An 18,465-nucleotide genomic window follows, 5' to 3' on the forward strand; every position below is an offset into this window, starting at 1 on the left:
CCCTCAGAGTATAAAGCAGCCACCCCATAGAGTAGAATGCAGCCCCCATATGGTATAATGCACCCCATAGGCCTCGATAGAGTATAATGCAGCCACCCCATAGATAATAATGTAGTCACACCATAGAGCATAATGCAGCTACCTCATAGACTATAATGCAGCCCCCTCAGAGTACAATGCAGCCCCTATAGAGTATAATACAACCCCCTCATAGAGTAAAAATGCAGCCCCCTCATAGAGTATAATGCAGCCCCCTATAGAGTATAATGCTGCCCCACAGTCCTGCAGTATTTTGGCCATCACATACTCACTCACTGATTTTATAAATATACTATATATATATAAATATATATATATATATATATATCAGTGCGTATGTGGTGGCCAAAATACTGTAGGACTGTGGGGCTGCATTATACTCTATGTATATCACCTCTCCTCCTCATGCCTTCTCTTTTCTTATCTCCGCAGAGCCAAGCACAGGAAGGTGTGCAGCGACATCATGAAGTGACATCATTGCGCACTCGCTGTGTTAGAGGCAGAGAGGACTGATGGAGGGGGGAGCATCATCTGACTCTTTCTCTTCCATCATTGCTTTCAACTGTATTGGCATGTATGATGGTGATACAGTTGACTGTGGGAGGGGATGCAGCACTGGCACTGTAGGGGTAAGATATGATGTCTCTTATGCTTCCCTTCCCTCTGACTGTCTCCCAGTTCCTAATGTTTACAGATGTGTTTTTATGATTATTGCCTGCAGTACTGCTACATGTATAATGATGTATTACCGCTCATTACTTATGGTATTGCCACTTGAATGTGTTACTATTGTATAGATAACTGTATATATTCCCTCATGTTTTTGTAAGGTAATACTGCATGTATATTATGTGTCATTTATGGATGTACAGTTAGGGAACAATACTGCATCCTTTATTGGGACATTGGAAGAGGGCATTCTGTTCGTATATAGTTTCCCCATAGGCTGGGTAGTTATTAGTAATTATGTTACGGGCCACTAGGTGGGGGTATACTAGTGGGGCCTGATAGTAGGTTCTTAGATGGTTAATTGTAGGAGGGGCTGCCAAGAGTAAGGTTAGTGAGGAAGGGTGGTTTAGTCACACGGGGCCAGGTGCCCAAGAGTCCACATGGGCTAAAGGCCCGGACAGCTTGGCAGTCACGTAACATTAAGTCGTTATTGCCTATGTTACCCACGGCCACTGCAGGTCTTAGCAGTGGGTCAGAACAGGAAAAGGAAGATGTGGCGCCTTACCGCCTGGGCCAATGCTTTTAAGGCAGAAGTTGGCTGGACTAAAGTGATGAAAGGAGTTGGCACTTTGACGAGATCGATACAGATGGGCTGGATGCTTCACTGTGGCTCACCAAACGTGGTGATTGATGAGTTCATATCTGGGGCGAAACAAGCTGAAGGAAATTTCATTTTAGTGAGCTCAGATCTGGAAGGAAATGGGAAGCAGTCTAGTATGATGCGGTTCGGGTGTGTACTGCACAAAAGTGACAGCAAGCAAGGGAAAGATCAGAAAGCAAGTAAATCTGATGATGTGCCAACTGTGGATGTAACGTGTGAAATCCTAAGTAAAGAAAGTGTTAAAGTTGTCTCGGACTGTGTCTCCCTTGATGTGAGTGGCCTAGAAGAGGGACTGTTTTGGCATGGGAAGTGCCCAGGTGAAGATGTATCTGGAGATACAGGTATGTCGAGGAGCATAGTATAGTTTTGATTCATGTAGGGGAAGGACTGGGCGCAGCTGCCACCAGAGTACAAGTCATGACTATGGTCCTGACCCTCCCTTATATCACCAGAAGGCCTTGACTCATAGCAGCCTTATGGAGTTCCACTATAGCATCACACCACTGGCTGAGGGCATCTGGGGGAGCAGGGGACCTAGGCAGATGCCTAGTCTACAGGCTGCTAATACCAGCACTGCTTGTGGGCATGAAAAGGGTAGTCTCACATATGACTTGTTGCTGAGATTTCTGCAGCACATGCCTGGACTTTAAAAACCTCTTTTAGACTTATGGAAAACTGACATAATGTTTTGCAACTTATCTCCCATCTTATAACATACTTAAAGGGATTCTACAGGCTTGTCATTAAAGTCTGCAGTCACTCCATATGACTTCTTATGAATCCTCACAGCGTGCACAGTGCTGATGCCATGAATGGGTGCTCACAGGGTCGGACTGGGGTGTGTAGGGCCCACCAAGGGAATGAATTTTAGGGGCCCACCTACAGTAATGTACAACTCAACATTTAGGCTTTGAGACCGCAGAATTACACCATGGGTTCTTTTGCCGTATATCCCACGCCAAATCTGCATCATTTCAGCATCCTAATTCTACTAAAAGCTGCACCGTTGTTCATATGCTGCAGATCTTTCCGCACTACGATTCATTTAATCCTTTAGGGCCGCAGGCCTGTTTTCACCTTAATGCCCAGGCCATTTTTTTGCAAATCTGACCTGTGTTAATTTGAAGTTAAAAAGTGACCCTATTTTGGAATCTACACCCCCAAGGATTGACGTAGGGGGTATAGTGATCACTTTGTCCCAACAAGCGTTCCATGGTAGATGCTACACAGCCCAGCCAATCGAAGTGTTCAGATCTGCAGGGGGGGCTAAAATTCGCCCGGACCAGCCAGGCAGCGTTGCTGCCTGCCGGTCTTAGCGGCGAAAGCCTCCCGGTACCCGTGCGATTAGCTGCGGGGACCGACGGAACCCCTCGCCATACATTAGTACAATAGTGGACATTTTAATTTAGAGACTTGGAGAAAAGATGTCTGAACACAAGGATGTCAGCGCCATCACCGCACATACAAGAACCAAACAGAAGAATCCAGAAGAGGGATCATTAATGGCAATGGCAGGCCTGGCATAGCATACAGTACACCACATATCCCTACATACAGTATTATGGGCACCGCATAGTCCTCCATACAGAATTATGGGGCACCACGTATCTCTCCAAACAAAATTATGGGCACCACATAGTCCTCCATACAGAATTATGGGCACCACATAGGCCTCCTTACAGTATTATGGGACACCACGTATCTCTCCATACAAAATTATGGGCACCACATAGTCCTCCATACAGATTTATGAGACACCATGTAGTCCTCCATACAGAATTATGGGCACCACATAGGCCTCCATACTGAATTATGGGACACCACGTATCTCTCCATACAAAATTATGGGCACCACATAGTCCTCCATACAGATTTATGAGACACCATGTAGTCCTCCATACAGAATTATGGGCACCACATATGCCTCCATACAGAAATATGGACACCACATAGTCCTCCATACAGTATTATGGGCACCGCATAGTCCTCCATACAGTATTACGGGCACCGCATAGTCCTCCATACAGTATTACGGGCACCGCATAGTCTTCCATAGAGTATTATAGGCACCACATAGGCCTCCATACAGAATTATAACATGTCATTTCTGATCCTGAGCTACCTGCTGTATTACTTTCCAGAGCTGTAGTTCACATCCGTCTCTCCCTTGTGGGATGATAGAATGTACAGCTGCAGGAGCAGCGCTCCCCGTGACATAGGAGTATTACAGCTCCAGGCTGTGTAACCTATGCATTCACCCTCCCACCCCCTGTAATTACTCAGCGCTCCCTCCTGTGCTCCTCCGGTTGGTGCACGGCTTGTAGGAATGATTGTATAATCCTGGGACCTTATAAGATGAGAATTTCACAACCCGACTAGCGCTCAGAAAACGCCCAGCGGAGATTCAGACAGCGAAACCTTCATGCAGGATTATCCAGCCAACCAGACATGGATTTGCAGTCAGTTCACCAGCCTCATCAGGTCCGCTAATGCAGGCAGATTGGAATGTGAATTCTGCTGATAGATTTCCTTGAAGTTTTACTGACACTGACGGCCATTTCTTGTGTACAGCGCAAAACATATTGTGGCCTGTACAAAACTCAGGTGCATGCAGAGCATAGCGGCACAGAGAAGAGAGCGTTGGCACAGGCAGAGAAAGAAAAGAGAGTGTTGGCACAGGCAGAGAAAGAGAAGAGAGCGTTGGCACAGGCAGAGAAAGAGAAGAGAGCGGCGCCACAGGCAGAGGAAGGGTATGTGCACATTTTGCAGATTTGGCTGCGAATCCGCGGCAGTTTTCCATGCGGTGTACAGTACCATGTTATCCCATGGAAAACCAAATCCGCTGTGCACATGCTGCGGAAAATTCTACGCAGATTTGTTGCGGTTTATTTTCTGCAGCATGTCACTTCTTTGTACGGAATCCGCAGCGTTTTTACACCCATTCCATTAGGCTGTGTGCACACGCTGCGGATTTTGCTGCGGTGTACAGTACCATGATTCCCTATGGGACTCAAAAACCGCAATGCAGATGGTGCGGAATTTTCCGCGCGGATTATCTGCGGTTTTCAATCCGCAGAAAGAATTGACATGTCAATTCTTTCTGCGGATTCCCCTGCGGTTTGCCATCTCCTCCATTGAGGAGATGAAAAACCGCAGGGCAAAACCGCAGAGCAATCCGCAGGTAAAACCGCAGGTCTTTTGACCTGCGGTTTCACCTGCGGATTTTACAAAATCCGCGCGGATGAATCCGCACCTAATCCGCAGCGTGTGCACACAGCCTTATAGGAATACGCAGGTGTAAAAACGCAGGCGAAATCTGCACAAAATCTGCACTAAATCTGCAGGTAAAGCACAGGTCATTTTACCTGCAGATTCAGCCAAATGCGCAGCACAATCCACAACGTGTGCACATACCCAAAGAGAAGAGAGCGGCGGCAGGGAAAGGGCAGAGCGCAGCTGAGGGGACAGGGCAGAGCACAGCTGAGGGGACAGGGCAGAGTGCAGGGACAGGGCAGAGCGCAGTGACAGGGCAGAGCGCAGCTGAGGGGACAGGGCAGAGTGCAGTGACAGGGCAGAGCGCAGCTGAGGGGACAGGGCAGAGTGCAGGGACAGGGCAGAGCGCAGCTGAGGGGACAGGGCAGAGTGCAGGGACAGGGCAAAGTGCAGCTGAGGGGACAGGGCAGAGCGCAGGGACAGGGCAGAGCGCAGCTGAGGGGACAGGGCAGAGCGCAGCTGAGGGGACAGGGCAGAGTGCAGGGACAGGGCAGAGCGCAGCTGAGGGGACAGGGCAGAGTGCAGTGACAGGGCAGAGCGCAGCTGAGGGGACAGGGCAGAGTGCAGGGACAGGGCAGAGTGCAGCTGAGGGGACAGGGCAGAGTGCAGCTGAGGGGACAGGGCAGAGCGCGGGGACAGGGCAGAGCGCAGCTGAGGGGACAGGGCAGAGTGCAGTGACAGGGCAGAGCGCAGCTGAGGGGACAGGGCAGAGTGCAGGGACAGGGTAGAGCGCAGCTGAGGGGACAGGGCAGAGTGCAGGGACAGGGCAAAGTGCAGATGAGGGGACAGGGCAGAGCGCAGGGACAGGGCAGAGTGCAGCTGAGGGGACAGGGCAGAGTGCAGGGACAGGGCAAAGTGCAGATGAGGGGACAGGGCAGAGCGCAGGGACAGGGCAGAGCGCAGCTGAGGGGACAGGGCAGAGTGCAGTGACAGGGCAGAGTGCAGCTGAGGGGACAGGGCAGAGTGCAGGGACAGGGCAGAGCGCAGCTGAGGGGACAGGGCAGAGTGCAGTGACAGGGCAGAGCGCAGCTGAGGGGACAGGGCAGAGTGCAGGGACAGGGCAGAGTGCAGCTGAGGGGACAGGGCAGAGTGCAGCTGAGGGGACAGGGCAGAGCACGGGGACAGGGCAGAGCGCAGGGACAGGGCAGAGCACAGGGACAGGGCAGAGCGCAGCTGAGGGGACAGGGCAGAGCGCAGCTGAGGGGACAGGGCAGATGGCAGGGACAGGGCAGAGCGCAGCTGAGGGGACAGGGCAGAGTGCAGTGACAGGGCAGAGCGCAGCTGAGGGGACAGGGAAGAGTGCAGCTGAGGGGACAGGGCAGAGTGCAGGGACAGGGCAGAGTGCAGCTGAGGGGACAGGGCAGAGCGCGGGGACAGGGCAGAGCGCGGAGACAGGGCAGAGCGCAGGGACAGGGCAGAGCGCAGTGACAGGGCAGAGCGCAGCTGAGGGGACAGGGCAGAGTGCAGGGACAGGGCAGAGCGCAGCTAAGGGGACAGGGCAGAGTGCAGGGACAGGGCAGAGTGCAGCTGAGGGGACAGGGCAGAGTGCAGGGACAGGGCAGAGTGCAGCTGAGGGGACAGGGCAGAGTGCAGCTGAGGGGACAGGGCAGAGTGCAGTGACAGGGCAGAGCGCAGCTGAGGGGACAGGGCAGAGTGCAGGGACAGGGCAGAGCGCAGCTGAGGGGACAGGGCAGAGTGCAGTGACAGGGCAGAGCGCAGCTGAGGGGACAGGGCAGAGTGCAGGGACAGGGCAGAGCGCAGCTGAGGGGACAGGGCAGAGTGCAGGGACAGGGCAGAGTGCAGCTGAGGGGACAGGGCAGAGTGCAGGGACAGGGCAGAGTGCAGCTGAGGGGACAGGGCAGAGCGCTGCTGAGGGGACAGGGCAGAGTGCAGCTGAGGGGACAGGGCAGATGGCAGGGACAGGGCAGAGCGCAGCTGAGGGGACAGGGCAGAGTGCAGTGACAGGGCAGAGTGCAGCTGAGGGGACAGGGCAGAGTGCAGCTGAGGGGACAGGGCAGAGTGCAGTGACAGGGCAGAGCGCAGCTGAGGGGACAGGGCAGAGTGCAGCTGAGGGGACAGGGCAGAGTGCAGTGACAGGGCAGAGCGCAGCTGAGGGGACAGGGCAGAGTGCAGCTGAGGGGACAGGGCAGAGTGCAGGGACAGGGCAGAGTGCAGCTGAGGGGACAGGGCAGAGGGCAGAGCGCGGGGACAGGGCAGAGCGCAGGGACAGGGCAGAGCACAGGGACAGGGCAGAGTGCAGCTGAGGGGACAGGGCAGAGCGCAGCTGAGGGGACAGGGCAGATGGCAGGGACAGGGCAGAGCGCAGCTGAGGGGACAGGGCAGAGTGCAGTGACAGGGCAGAGCGCAGCTGAGGGGACAGGGCAGAGTGCAGGGACAGGGCAGAGTGCAGCTGAGGGGACAGGGCAGAGTGCAGCTGAGGGGACAGGGCAGAGTGCACCTGAGGGGACAGGGCAGAGCGTGGGGACAGGGCAGAGCGCGGGAACAGGGCAGAGTGCAGGGACAGGGCAGAGCGCAGTGACAGGGCAGAGTGCAGCTGAGTGGACAGGGCAGAGCACAGGGACAGGACAGGGCAGAGCACAGGAACAGGAAATGGCAGAGCGCAGGGACAGGACTAGGTGACGCCATATTATGTAGGATATGTAAATTGAAACAGGCGGGGGATTAGTTATAAAAGGAAGGTGAAACTAGGGTAAGAGGGCATGGATCCATAATGAATATTTGCCCATGGCCGCATAAATTGTGCTCAGCTTTCTCAGCTTTAGGTATTCTGAAAATGCGTATGTCTAATAAATGAGATGTGATGTGACAATAGGCGCTTATGTGGTGTACAGGAGTCTGTTATTCTGCAGCGTGTAAGTTGCAGGCACTGACAGAAAAGTTAGGCGGTGTTCATGTCTGTCCAGACCTTCCACATATCTGAACTGTTTTTGGAACAGACAAATGGGGTACCGTAAGTGATCATCAGTCATGCAAATGGAAACAGAGTGGACAGAGGCACTCACCACCTCTTCTAGCATGTCTCTTGCAGCCCCAGGCCGGTGCTTATTCCATCTTCAATCTCACCGCTGTTCTACTTCCTGCTTTCAGCGTCCACGTGGTTCAGCTGAGCCGCTCATTGCATATGCGCATATGTAATCAGCCGCTCATTACTTATGCGCATAGGTAATGAGTGGCCGCTGAATACAGGAAGATAGAACATTGCTGAGATTGAAGATGGAATAAGCACAGGGGGCTGCAAGAGACATGCTAGGAGAGGTGACTGTGATTCACAGGTACCAGCAGCTGGGCCGAGCGGGCTTGTTCAGTGACATTCATGGTCGGGCGGGGGCGGGGCCCACCGAGGGATCCAACGGTTCCTCGGTGGGCCAGTCCGAGCCTGGGTGCTCATGTGAATGCAAGAATGTAATTTGCATACTTCTAGACACTTTTTGACTAGACATTTCCATCCTTGTTCAATTCACTTGGCACTTGACTGCATGTATGCAAATGACATCCTTGCTGTCACATGCCTACCTAACCACTACTGCTAGCAACAGAGAATCCTGATAACTCGCAGTGTGTGCCCTATGAGAATACACAAGCTTGCAGTCACATAGAGTGACTGTAGAAGTGAACCCCAAGCCTCGATTATCCCTTTCATGAAAACCTGTCATGTCTTCAGAAATGGTTATTTTAGCACATTTTTGCATTCCTCATGAAATAACATTTCTGGAGATTTTTTTTATCTCTGTTATGCTGTTCTTCTATAATTCCTTTTAGAAATATTAGAATAAATTGACAACTGGGTGTGCATGTTGGGGGGTGTCCCTTCATAGTGAAATACTGCCCAATTAGTGCTGACTATATCAGACTAAGTCGAGACACATCACCTTGAATGATTTGGACAAGTGGAATGGTGGCACCCAGTTGTCAATTTATTTATACATTTTAGACAGAATAGCAGAGGAAATCAAAATGCAGAGTTCTGACATACTATGCTTTAGAATTGTTCAGATCAGTGGAAATACAACTGTTTCATAGCAGACAGAAATGGTAATATGTTACCTTTAAAGAAGGACTCCCATGAAAATATTTTATCATTAAATGTGTGATATGTGTACAGTGTGTAGCGTGTGTATTAATATACTCACCTACCGCCGTGCTCTCCGGTGTCCAGAGCTATTCTTTTGCTCTTCTCAGTGACGTCACCGCAATTGTGACTAGCCGGTTTACTCTATGTGCTATACATGAGCTGGAAATCTATTTCACAATGAAAACCAATATAGCCTTGTTCTGGTGCTCCATAGACTTACATTGTAAAAGTCACTTCTGGGCCACACAAAGCGCAGCATGATCCAGAAAGTCTGCTGAGCAGTGATGTCACTGAGAAGAGAAGCAGAATGATGCTGGACACTGGAGAGAGCAGCCGTAGGTGTATATATTAATATAATCACACTACAGGGTGGGCCATTTATATGGATACACCTGGATGGGCCATTTATAAAGTTGGATCCAAAATGGCTGACTTCAAAATGGTCACCACCCATCTTGAAAGTTTTCCCCCTCCCATATACTAATGTGCCACAAACAGGAAGTTGATATCACCAACCAATCCCGTTCTATTTAGGTGTATCCATATACATGGCCCACCCTGTACATTACATGCACATTCACACACATTTAATGTAAAAAAAATATTAATGACTGGTTCTTTAACCCCTTCCTGTCATTTAGTATACTGATCCTACGTCCTATGTTGGGACCACATTCATGATGCTGTTGCTGTGAAGCGTAGCCTGTGGCTGGCCTTCATAGGAGGATATGATTTTTACTAAATAGTGCAATAGTATAATACTGTAATATTGCAATATATAGTTCAAGTGATCAGTCGATTAATACTGTAATATTGCAATATATAGTTCAAGTGATCAGTCGATCCAAGGTTCAAGTCTCCAGGGCAAATTAAAAATAGAATAAAAACAAAAAAAAAAGTTTCTAAAAATGAAAAAAAAAATATAAAAATGTAAATTGCTTCCTTTTATCCAAATTAAAAATCAAGGAATAAAAATGATGTAGAAATGAAACTTATTTGGTATTGATGCGTCGGTACAAGTATAAAATAAATCATTAATTAACCCAATCAGTAAATGTAGAAAAGAAAAATGAAAGCACCAGATATTTTTTCAGCCGCAGGAACTCTGCCAAAAAAATGCAGCTCCATCGAGGTAAAAATGAAAATTTTAAAGGTCTCAGAAAATGGCCACCCAAACAGTTTTGTTTTTTAAAAAATATCAATTTTTTTTATCACTTGAACAAAAAAGAAAAAAAAAATGATACAAGTTTGGTATCTTTGTAATTGTACTTGCCTGGAGAATCATATTACCTGGTCATTTTTACAATACAATGAAAAGCATAAAATCAAAACTCAAAAAACAATTGTGGAATTGTGTATTTATTCTCACAATTTGACTTCACTGCACCGCAATTTCCTGTTTTCCAGTACGTTAAATGGTAAAATGGTGTCATTCAAAACTACAACTGGTCCTGCAGTAAAGCAAGGCCTTGGAAGGTTAGGCCAGTGGAGAAAAATTATAGCTCTTGGAAGAAGAAAAAGAAAAACCAAAAACGCAAAAATGGGAAGACGCCGCATTGGGAATGGGCTTGACTGCCTATGTTTATTAGTCTGAGCATAGAATATATATGATGAAATGCATTTTGGTCATTCTTTATTTGTGAACATGCTGGATACAATGGCTCTTTGCAAAAAGGGATAATATGAATTCACCAGCATTCATCCTTGACGTTTCCAACATTCTGCTGCATGGGTCCATACACATGAAACAACACACTCAATTTCTACAGTCCTGATATCAAACTAAATATTTTTTTTCTTTTTGCGAGAAAGTAAAGATAATCCTAGTGAAAACTCGAAATATTCTAATATGTCAATGTCCTATGTAATCATAGGTTATTTCTTTACCTGTCTGTTTAGAAAGAGGTAGATGATTGGATTGTAGACAGGACTTGTCTTAGCAAAATATGTTGGTAGAGTTGCAGCGAGAGGAGCAATGTAGAGGGTAGGCTTAATGATGACAATAAGGGCAAAAACTGTGTATGGCAGCCAACAAACAAGGAAAGCAATCACCATGAAAAGCACCATTAATACTACTCGTAGCTCCTCTTCTGGGTTTGCCTTTCCCCCTTGATCCTCTATTTTTCTGTTTAGCTAAGAGAAAAAGAAACATAATAAATATTATAGCAGCAAATGGTTTTTGTGTCTCAATGCTCAGATTTAAACATGCAAATCACATTTCTATATGTTCCTGGTGCATACATATACACGCGTCAGAACCTGACTGGTCTACTGTAGAGCAGCATTTCCTTCTGTTCTTGACATGCAGTGATATCTTCTTGTGTAAAAAGAATGTTCTAGGCAGTTTCAGAGTTTGATATTCCTATGGTGCACCTAGCCTTTCTACAGCAAGTGGCAAAATGTAAAATGGTGCCCTGCCACCGCATGTTAAAAATTTCCATTGGGAATAATTTTCATGCTAGAGTCCCAATCCAAAAAAGGGGAATTGGAGTCACATATATCCTATTCACATACGTTTGTCGACAAAATTTGCTGGCCTTAGATTTCATACTTTACAATGCAAAATGTAGAAATGGTCACATTTAGGAAAATTGCCATGGATAAACCAAAATTCAGAGTTTTGTGATTTGTCCTCAGCTGAAACTAACGCTTTATGTAATACTGTTCATATTTCAAATTAAACAGGCTCCAGACAATATCATAAAATAAATATATAACTCGGTAAGAACCTCAAGGTAAATACAAACCCCTAAACCCAAAATAATCAGATCCCAAAATAAGTACCCAAGAGTGCAAATAAACACAGACCCTGGAATAGAGCCTGTAGTAAATGCAAGACCCCAAACCAATCACTTAAACTTATACAAATCTCAGAAGAAAAAACAGACCTAAGAGTAACGACAGACATAAGAACTGTCCCCCACTATATATCATTGGTCAGATCACAACATTTATGCAGATTGTGCAAACCATAGACCAGACCCTAAAATAAATACAGCCCCCAGACCAAATACAGGAATACGAACTCCAGGGCAGACCACCTGAAGTAACACAAACCCAAGATCCAATCCCTAAACTAATACAGACCACAGGTTAAGTCTAGAAATATACCAAACATCAGAATAGAGGAAAACTCCAGCCCCTGGGCAGGTAGAGACCACAGGGCAAACATCAACATTCTGCATTATGGTGTGTGTTACATAGTGGATAGCAGTATTTCTCAATAAGTTGATAAATTAGTGTAATGACCAGGCTGAACATTCCCTGCTATCCACCCCCACATGATGTCCGCAGCCGAAGGATTTATGACACACCGGTCTCAGGGATAACAGTTGCTTTTACTTCAGCAGGAGCGGGAATTATAACTTGGAACAAATAAGGAACAGTCTCTCATGGGTAGTCCACGGCAATTACAGTTCACTCTTAGATGCTGAGATGTGATTGGGGTCTGGAGCTTTAAGAGCACTGGACATTGTCTTTTGGCAGTTTACAGAAGGAGGTAGACGCAGCAATTAGAGGTTACGGACCTGTACTCGGAGTTAACTCCACAGTGTGTCACTGCACGTACACAAGTACTTATAGGTGAATGTAGAAACTATGGTGAATCCTGTCAGAAAGACTTTAGATGTGGTAAATCCTGTCAGAAAGACTTTAGATTGATTTCTGTACTGGTTAGAGGGAACTCAGGCTCTTAGGCCTGCAAGAGATCTTGAGGTAAAAACATCCTCCACGTGTGTTCTGCTCTCCCTGAAAGCATCCCTCAGACTAAAGAACATTCTAGACTTGCCTGGGAAACAGCTCCTCCTATTGACCATGTGACTAGGAGCTGGCCAATAGGAGACCGAATTCACATCTCAGATCCTTACAAAACAATAATTGAGTCATTGTACACTTTCACCATTAGATGGCGACGGATCACAGCAAATGAGAAATGCATTGCATCTAAAATGGAAGTGACTAGAAATTTAGAATTACAGCTTACAAATAATGTAGAGAGCCAGTTGGAGACTGAGCAGCAGTGTACAGAAGCTACTCACAATCCAGTATTACTTAAAGGGACAGACACACTCTGGACTGGGAAACTACATTAGTCCTTCAGAAGGCAATGCGCGTAGTGTAAGAAATAATGTGCACTGTGTAAATAATAAGAATATCCAGTATTACATTGGAATTCTAAGACCTGTATGAATACACTCAGGTTTCAGAATCATTCTGATATACAGAAATTGTTAGTGTCCTAGAATATTCTTACAATTTATAATAAAGAGGGGGCATTATCCCATTAAAAAAAGTTAAATACCTTTTAAACATCCCTGAGTTTCCCTGATTCTGTAGTTCTCCATTTTTCACTGTGCCACTCCATTGCAAAGATATTGACTCTTGTTCCTTTTGGAGATGTTTTTGTTGGTGTGAGCCAGATGCTGCCAATTACAGCTCGGCAGCTGACCTAGCAGTCTTAGATTTAGCCGGGCGGTGACTGGACTAGGAGGGAAGGATAAAAGCCCCCACACCCCTAGAGAAGACTGAAGAAACACCCATTTGGACTGCAAGCAGAGATTTCACATACTGTAGTCCAAAATCATCAAATGTGACTATCTCTGCAAGATACAGTGCAAAATGAAAAAGAAGTACTGAATCAGTGGAGCTCAGAGATTTGACAAGGTATTTGACTCAATATTTTTGATCAAGTACAGATACTCTTTAAAATTATGCTACTACCTGAAATATATTTTTTAATGCATTATATTATGTATTTATATCTACATGTATTGGCATCAGTGTTTACATCTAAATAACAAAAATAGGAAGTTGTTTTTTAGACAAATGCACATCTAATATTTTGCAATAGATTTGAAAGATCACTATAGATAAAACTGAATGTATGTATGTGTGTATCACCAACCAATCTCGAAGCATCTTTGATTTCACCAGCACTGTTCAAAAGAAGCTGAGCTGTGATTGGTTGCTATGAACAACAGCTTTCCTTGCAACCAATCACTAAGCATCTCTCATTACACCAGAGCTGGTTAAAAGTAGCTGAGCTGTGATTGGTTGCTATGAGCAAGTTTTCCCACTTGACAACACCTCAGCAGACACTGACATGGTGGGAGAAATCTAGCATCCCCAGGAACATAAGCTCCCAGCCATTGTCTGCACCTCAGAAAGGAGCAGAGAGCATATGACAGAAATGAATCCCCCCTCCCATGCCCATATCCCTATCACTAGAGTTGAGCGATACCAGCCGGTACTTGAAAATATCGGATCGGAATGGATCGGCCGATCTTAAAAAAAAGTATCGGTATCACCGATTCCGATACCGGGAACCAATGCAAGTCAATGGGGCCAAAATATCGGAATTAAAAAAAACCCTTTCTTTCCTTGTAGGTTAATTCTACATGAAGAAAAACAACTAAGAATAATGTAGAATGTATTGTGGGAGGTGGAGGAGACATTAAAGCCATAGAGGTTTAGCCCAATCAAATGGAATAGCAGGAATTAAACTTTTTTTTTAAAGATGTTAGGAGTTACAAAGATATTGACTATGTTAGCCTCATTTATATTTTGCCAGACATGTATGTCTTCTTCTTCTTTCTTCTTCTTTCTCATTCTTCTTCCTTTTTTTACCTTCTTCTTCTTCTTCTTATTCCTTTTTTTACATTCTTCTTCTTCTTCTTCCTTTTTTTACATTCTTCTACTTCCTTTTTTTACATTCTTCTTCTTCTTCCTTTTTTTACATTCTTCTTCTTATTCCTTTTTTTACATTCTTCTTCTTCTTCCTTTTTTAAATTCTTCTACTTCCTTTTTTTACATTCTTCTTCTTCTTCTTCCTTTTCTTACATTCTTCATATTCTTCTTATTCAACAATTATTATTCTACATATTCAACTTCTTCATCTTCTTCCTATTCTTCTTCATCATATTCTTGTTTGTGTCAGGCATTCCTGTAGTTGTTATCTAGAAAAGTTAGAAGTTTACACCTTCCGTTCTGCCTGTCACAAAAGATTTACAACAGGATTTGTCCGCGTTCAGTTTGGCCTGCAGCAGCAGGCCTTTTCCAGGGGCACCACGAGGAGGAACGGACTCACCCCCATACACTGCTTAGTCTTCTTCTGCTTATAAATAAGATAATATCATTTGCTCAGAGTATTAGTCTTATGCTTAATGTTCTTCTGCTTTGTTTTTTTTATGCTTCTTTGTCTTCTCTCTCTTGTTGTTCTGCATCTTGGTGGTTGTCTTCCTGTTCTTTGTCCTCTTGAACCAGCTGACGGTACTGGCACCCGGAGGGGCAGCAGAAGGAACAAGAGCCAATGGCACAACCGAGGACGAGCTGACGGTGCTGGAACCCGGTTACTAAGCAGGAGGTACCTGTGCTACAAAGCACTACAAAGGACCAGCAGACGTTGCCGGAACTCGGATACCGAGATGGAGGCACCTAGGCCAAAGGCTCTGACGAGAACCAGCTGACGGTGCTGGAACCCGGAGGGGTAGCATAAGCTGCAAGAGCAAATGGAAATAGCGAGGACCAGCTGACAGTGCTGGCACCCGGAGGGGCAGCAGAAGGAATAAGAGACAATGGCACAACCGAGGACCAGCTGACGGTGCTGGAACCCGGTTACTAAGCAGGAGGTACCTGTGCTACAAAGCACTACCAAGGACCAGCAGACGTTGCCGGAACTCGGATACCGAGATGGAGGCACCTAGGCCAAAGGCTCTGACGAGAACCAGCTGACGGTGCTGGAACCCGGAGGGGTATCAGAAGTTACCCCTGAAAAGCAAAGTTGGCATGCCGCAAGCTGGCCGCAGTTACCGAATCACACAGTCCTACAGGGGGTGCTTGTCCTACTGGCACTATGGAACAAGCCTTTCTTACCAGAACCCGCAGTCCACATAGGAAGCACCTAAACTGCTGGCACCCTAGCCTCGGCTAACCCAACCGCAACACGACATGGCAACTTGGGGTGGCAAACTGACATTGACACTTCCCGGAAACAGCAGGCAGGGCTGGAACCAAGCTGGGCAGGAGGGAGTACCCGTGCCAAAGTCAGTTATGAGCAGCAACTGGCGATGTTGGAGCCCAGGACAAGCACTTAGCAGGCTGAGGCCTGATGTGCTGTCAATTGGGAGGCAGCAGGACAGATTGCCATCAAAACAGCAGGGGAACAGCTGACGTTACTGAACCCCACAAACACAGGAGCTAGTGTTTTACTCTGTGAAGACGGCACTTCCGAGCATCAACTGGCTGTGTTGAAGCCCAGGGACAAGCACGGAGCAGGCTGAGGCTGCATTGAAGAAATTTTAAGATCGGCTGTAGACTACTAATTTGAACCAAGCTCCACTTAGGCCTGTGGCTTCACTGATTTTCGTATTTCCCCTGTCCTCCAACCCCGCCAGTTACAGCTCCGAAGTGGCGTCTGCACAATCCACACTTGTTCCTGTGTTACAGGTGTTCAGTCCGGTCAGTTAATCCCCTGATGTGTGTCCGGCAATGTCGCCTGCTCTGTCCACATTCCCATAATGGGAATGTGTACAGAGCAGGCGACATTGCCGGACACACATCAGGGGATTAACTGACCGGACTGAACACCTGTAACACAGGAACAAGTGTGGATTGTGCAGACGCCACTTCGGAGCTGTAACTGGCAGGGTTGGAGGACAGGGGAAATACGAGAGACAGTGGAGCCACAGGCCTAATTGGAGCACGGTTAAAAATCAGTAGTGGTACGACTGTGTAGGCAGCAGGAGACTTTGCCATCTACACAGCAGGGGATCAGCTGACGTTACTGAACCCCACTGAGACACGGGAGCAAGTGTCTCTTTCCGTGTGGACGGCACTTCCGAACTACAACTGGCTGTGTTGAAGCCCAGGAAATAGGAGGGTGTAGGCAGAGGCCTACTGTATTTTGAATGAGGTGACAGCAGGAGAGACTGCCATCCACAAAGCAGGGGATCAGCTGACGTTACTGAACCCCACTGAGACACGGGAGCAAGTATCTCTTTCCGTGTGGACGGCACTTCCGAACTACAACTGGCTGTGTTGAAGCCCAGGAAATAGGAGGGTGTAGGCAGAGGCCTACTGTATTTTGAATGAGGTGACAGCAGGAGAGACTGCCATCCACACAGCAGGGGATCAGCTGACGTTACTGAACCCCACTGAGACACGGGAGCAAGTATCTCTTTCCGTGTGGACGGCACTTCCGAACTACAACTGGCTGTGTTGAAGCCCAGGAAATAGGAGGGTGTAGGCAGAGGCCTACTGTATTTTGAATGAGGTGACAGCAGGAGAGACTGCCATCCACACAGCAGGGGATCAGCTGACGTTACTGAACCCCACTGAGACACGGGAGCAAGTATCTCTTTCCGTGTGGACGGCACTTCCGAACTACAACTGGCTGTGTTGAAGCCCAGGAAATAGGAGGGTGTAGGCAGAGGCCTACTGTATTTTGAATGAGGTGACAGCAGGAGAGACTGCCATCCACAAAGCAGGGGATCAGCTGACGTTACTGAACCCCACTGAGACACGGGAGCAAGTATCTCTTTCCGTGTTGACGGCTCTTCCGAACTACAACTGGCTGTGTTGAAGCCCAGGAAATAGGAGGTTGTAGGCAGAGGCCTACTGTATTTTGAATGAGGTGACAGCAGGAGAGACTGCCATCCACACAGCAGGGGATCAGCTGACGTTACTGAACCCCACAGAGACACGGGAGCAAGTATCTCTTTCCGTGTGGACGGCACTTCCGAACTACAACTGGCTGTGTTGAAGCCCAGGAAATAGGAGGGTGTAGGCAGAGGCCTACTGTATTTTGAATGAGGTGACAGCAGGAGAGACTGCAATCCACAAAGCAGGGGATCAGCTGACGTTACTGAACCCCACTGAGACACGGGAGCAAGTATCTCTTTCCGTGTGGACGGCACTTCCGAGCTACAACTGGCTGTGTTGAAGCCCAGGAAATAGGAGGGTGTAGGCAGAGGCCTACTGTATTTTGAATGAGGTGACAGCAGGAGAGACTGCCATCCACACAGCAGGGGATCAGCTGACATTACTGAACCCCACTGAGACACGGGAGCAAGTATCTCTTTCCGTGTGGACGGCACTTCCGAACTACAACTGGCTGTGTTGAAGCCCAGGAAATAGGAGGGTGTAGGCAGAGGCCTACTGTATTTTGAATGAGGTGACAGCAGGAGAGACTGCCATCCACACAGCAGGGGATCAGCTAACGTTACTGAACCCCACTGAGACACGGGAGCAAGTATCTCTTTCCGTGTGGACGGCACTTCCGAACTACAACTGGCTGTGTTGAAGCCCAGGAAATAGGAGGGTGTAGGCAGAGGCCTACTGTATTTTGAATGAGGTGACAGCAGGAGAGACTGCCATCCACACAGCAGGGGATCAGCTGACGTTACTGAACCCCACTGAGACACGGGAGCAAGTATCTCTTTCCGTGTGGACGGCACTTCCGAACTACAACTGGCTGTGTTGAAGCCCAGGAAATAGGAGGGTGTAGGCAGAGGCCTACTGTATTTTGAATGAGGTGACAGCAGGAGAGACTGCCATCCACACAGCAGGGGATCAGCTGACATTACTGAACCCCACTGAGACACGGGAGCAAGTATCTCTTTCCGTGTGGACGGCACTTCCGAACTACAACTGGCTGTGTTGAAGCCCAGGAAATAGGAGGGTGTAGGCAGAGGCCTACTGTATTTTGAATGAGGTGACAGCAGGAGAGACTGCC

General features: G+C 47.5%; 1 protein-coding gene across 1 annotated transcript in view; it reads right to left on the reverse strand.

Moving 5' to 3' along the window:
* Positions 1–18,465, reverse strand: part of LOC141058121 (pinopsin-like) — a 52,930-nt gene that overhangs the window by 22,332 nt on the left and 12,133 nt on the right. Inside the window, exon 3 of the mRNA XM_073554282.1 lies at positions 10,623–10,868. Coding sequence (XP_073410383.1) covers positions 10,623–10,868 — 246 coding nt within the window. The remainder of the gene's footprint in view (positions 1–10,622; positions 10,869–18,465) is intronic.

Source organism: Dendrobates tinctorius, unplaced genomic scaffold (genome assembly GCF_039654945.1).
Source record: "Dendrobates tinctorius isolate UK_male_01 unplaced genomic scaffold, ASM3965494v1 ptg000209l, whole genome shotgun sequence".
Taxonomy (NCBI): domain Eukaryota; kingdom Metazoa; phylum Chordata; class Amphibia; order Anura; family Dendrobatidae; genus Dendrobates; species Dendrobates tinctorius.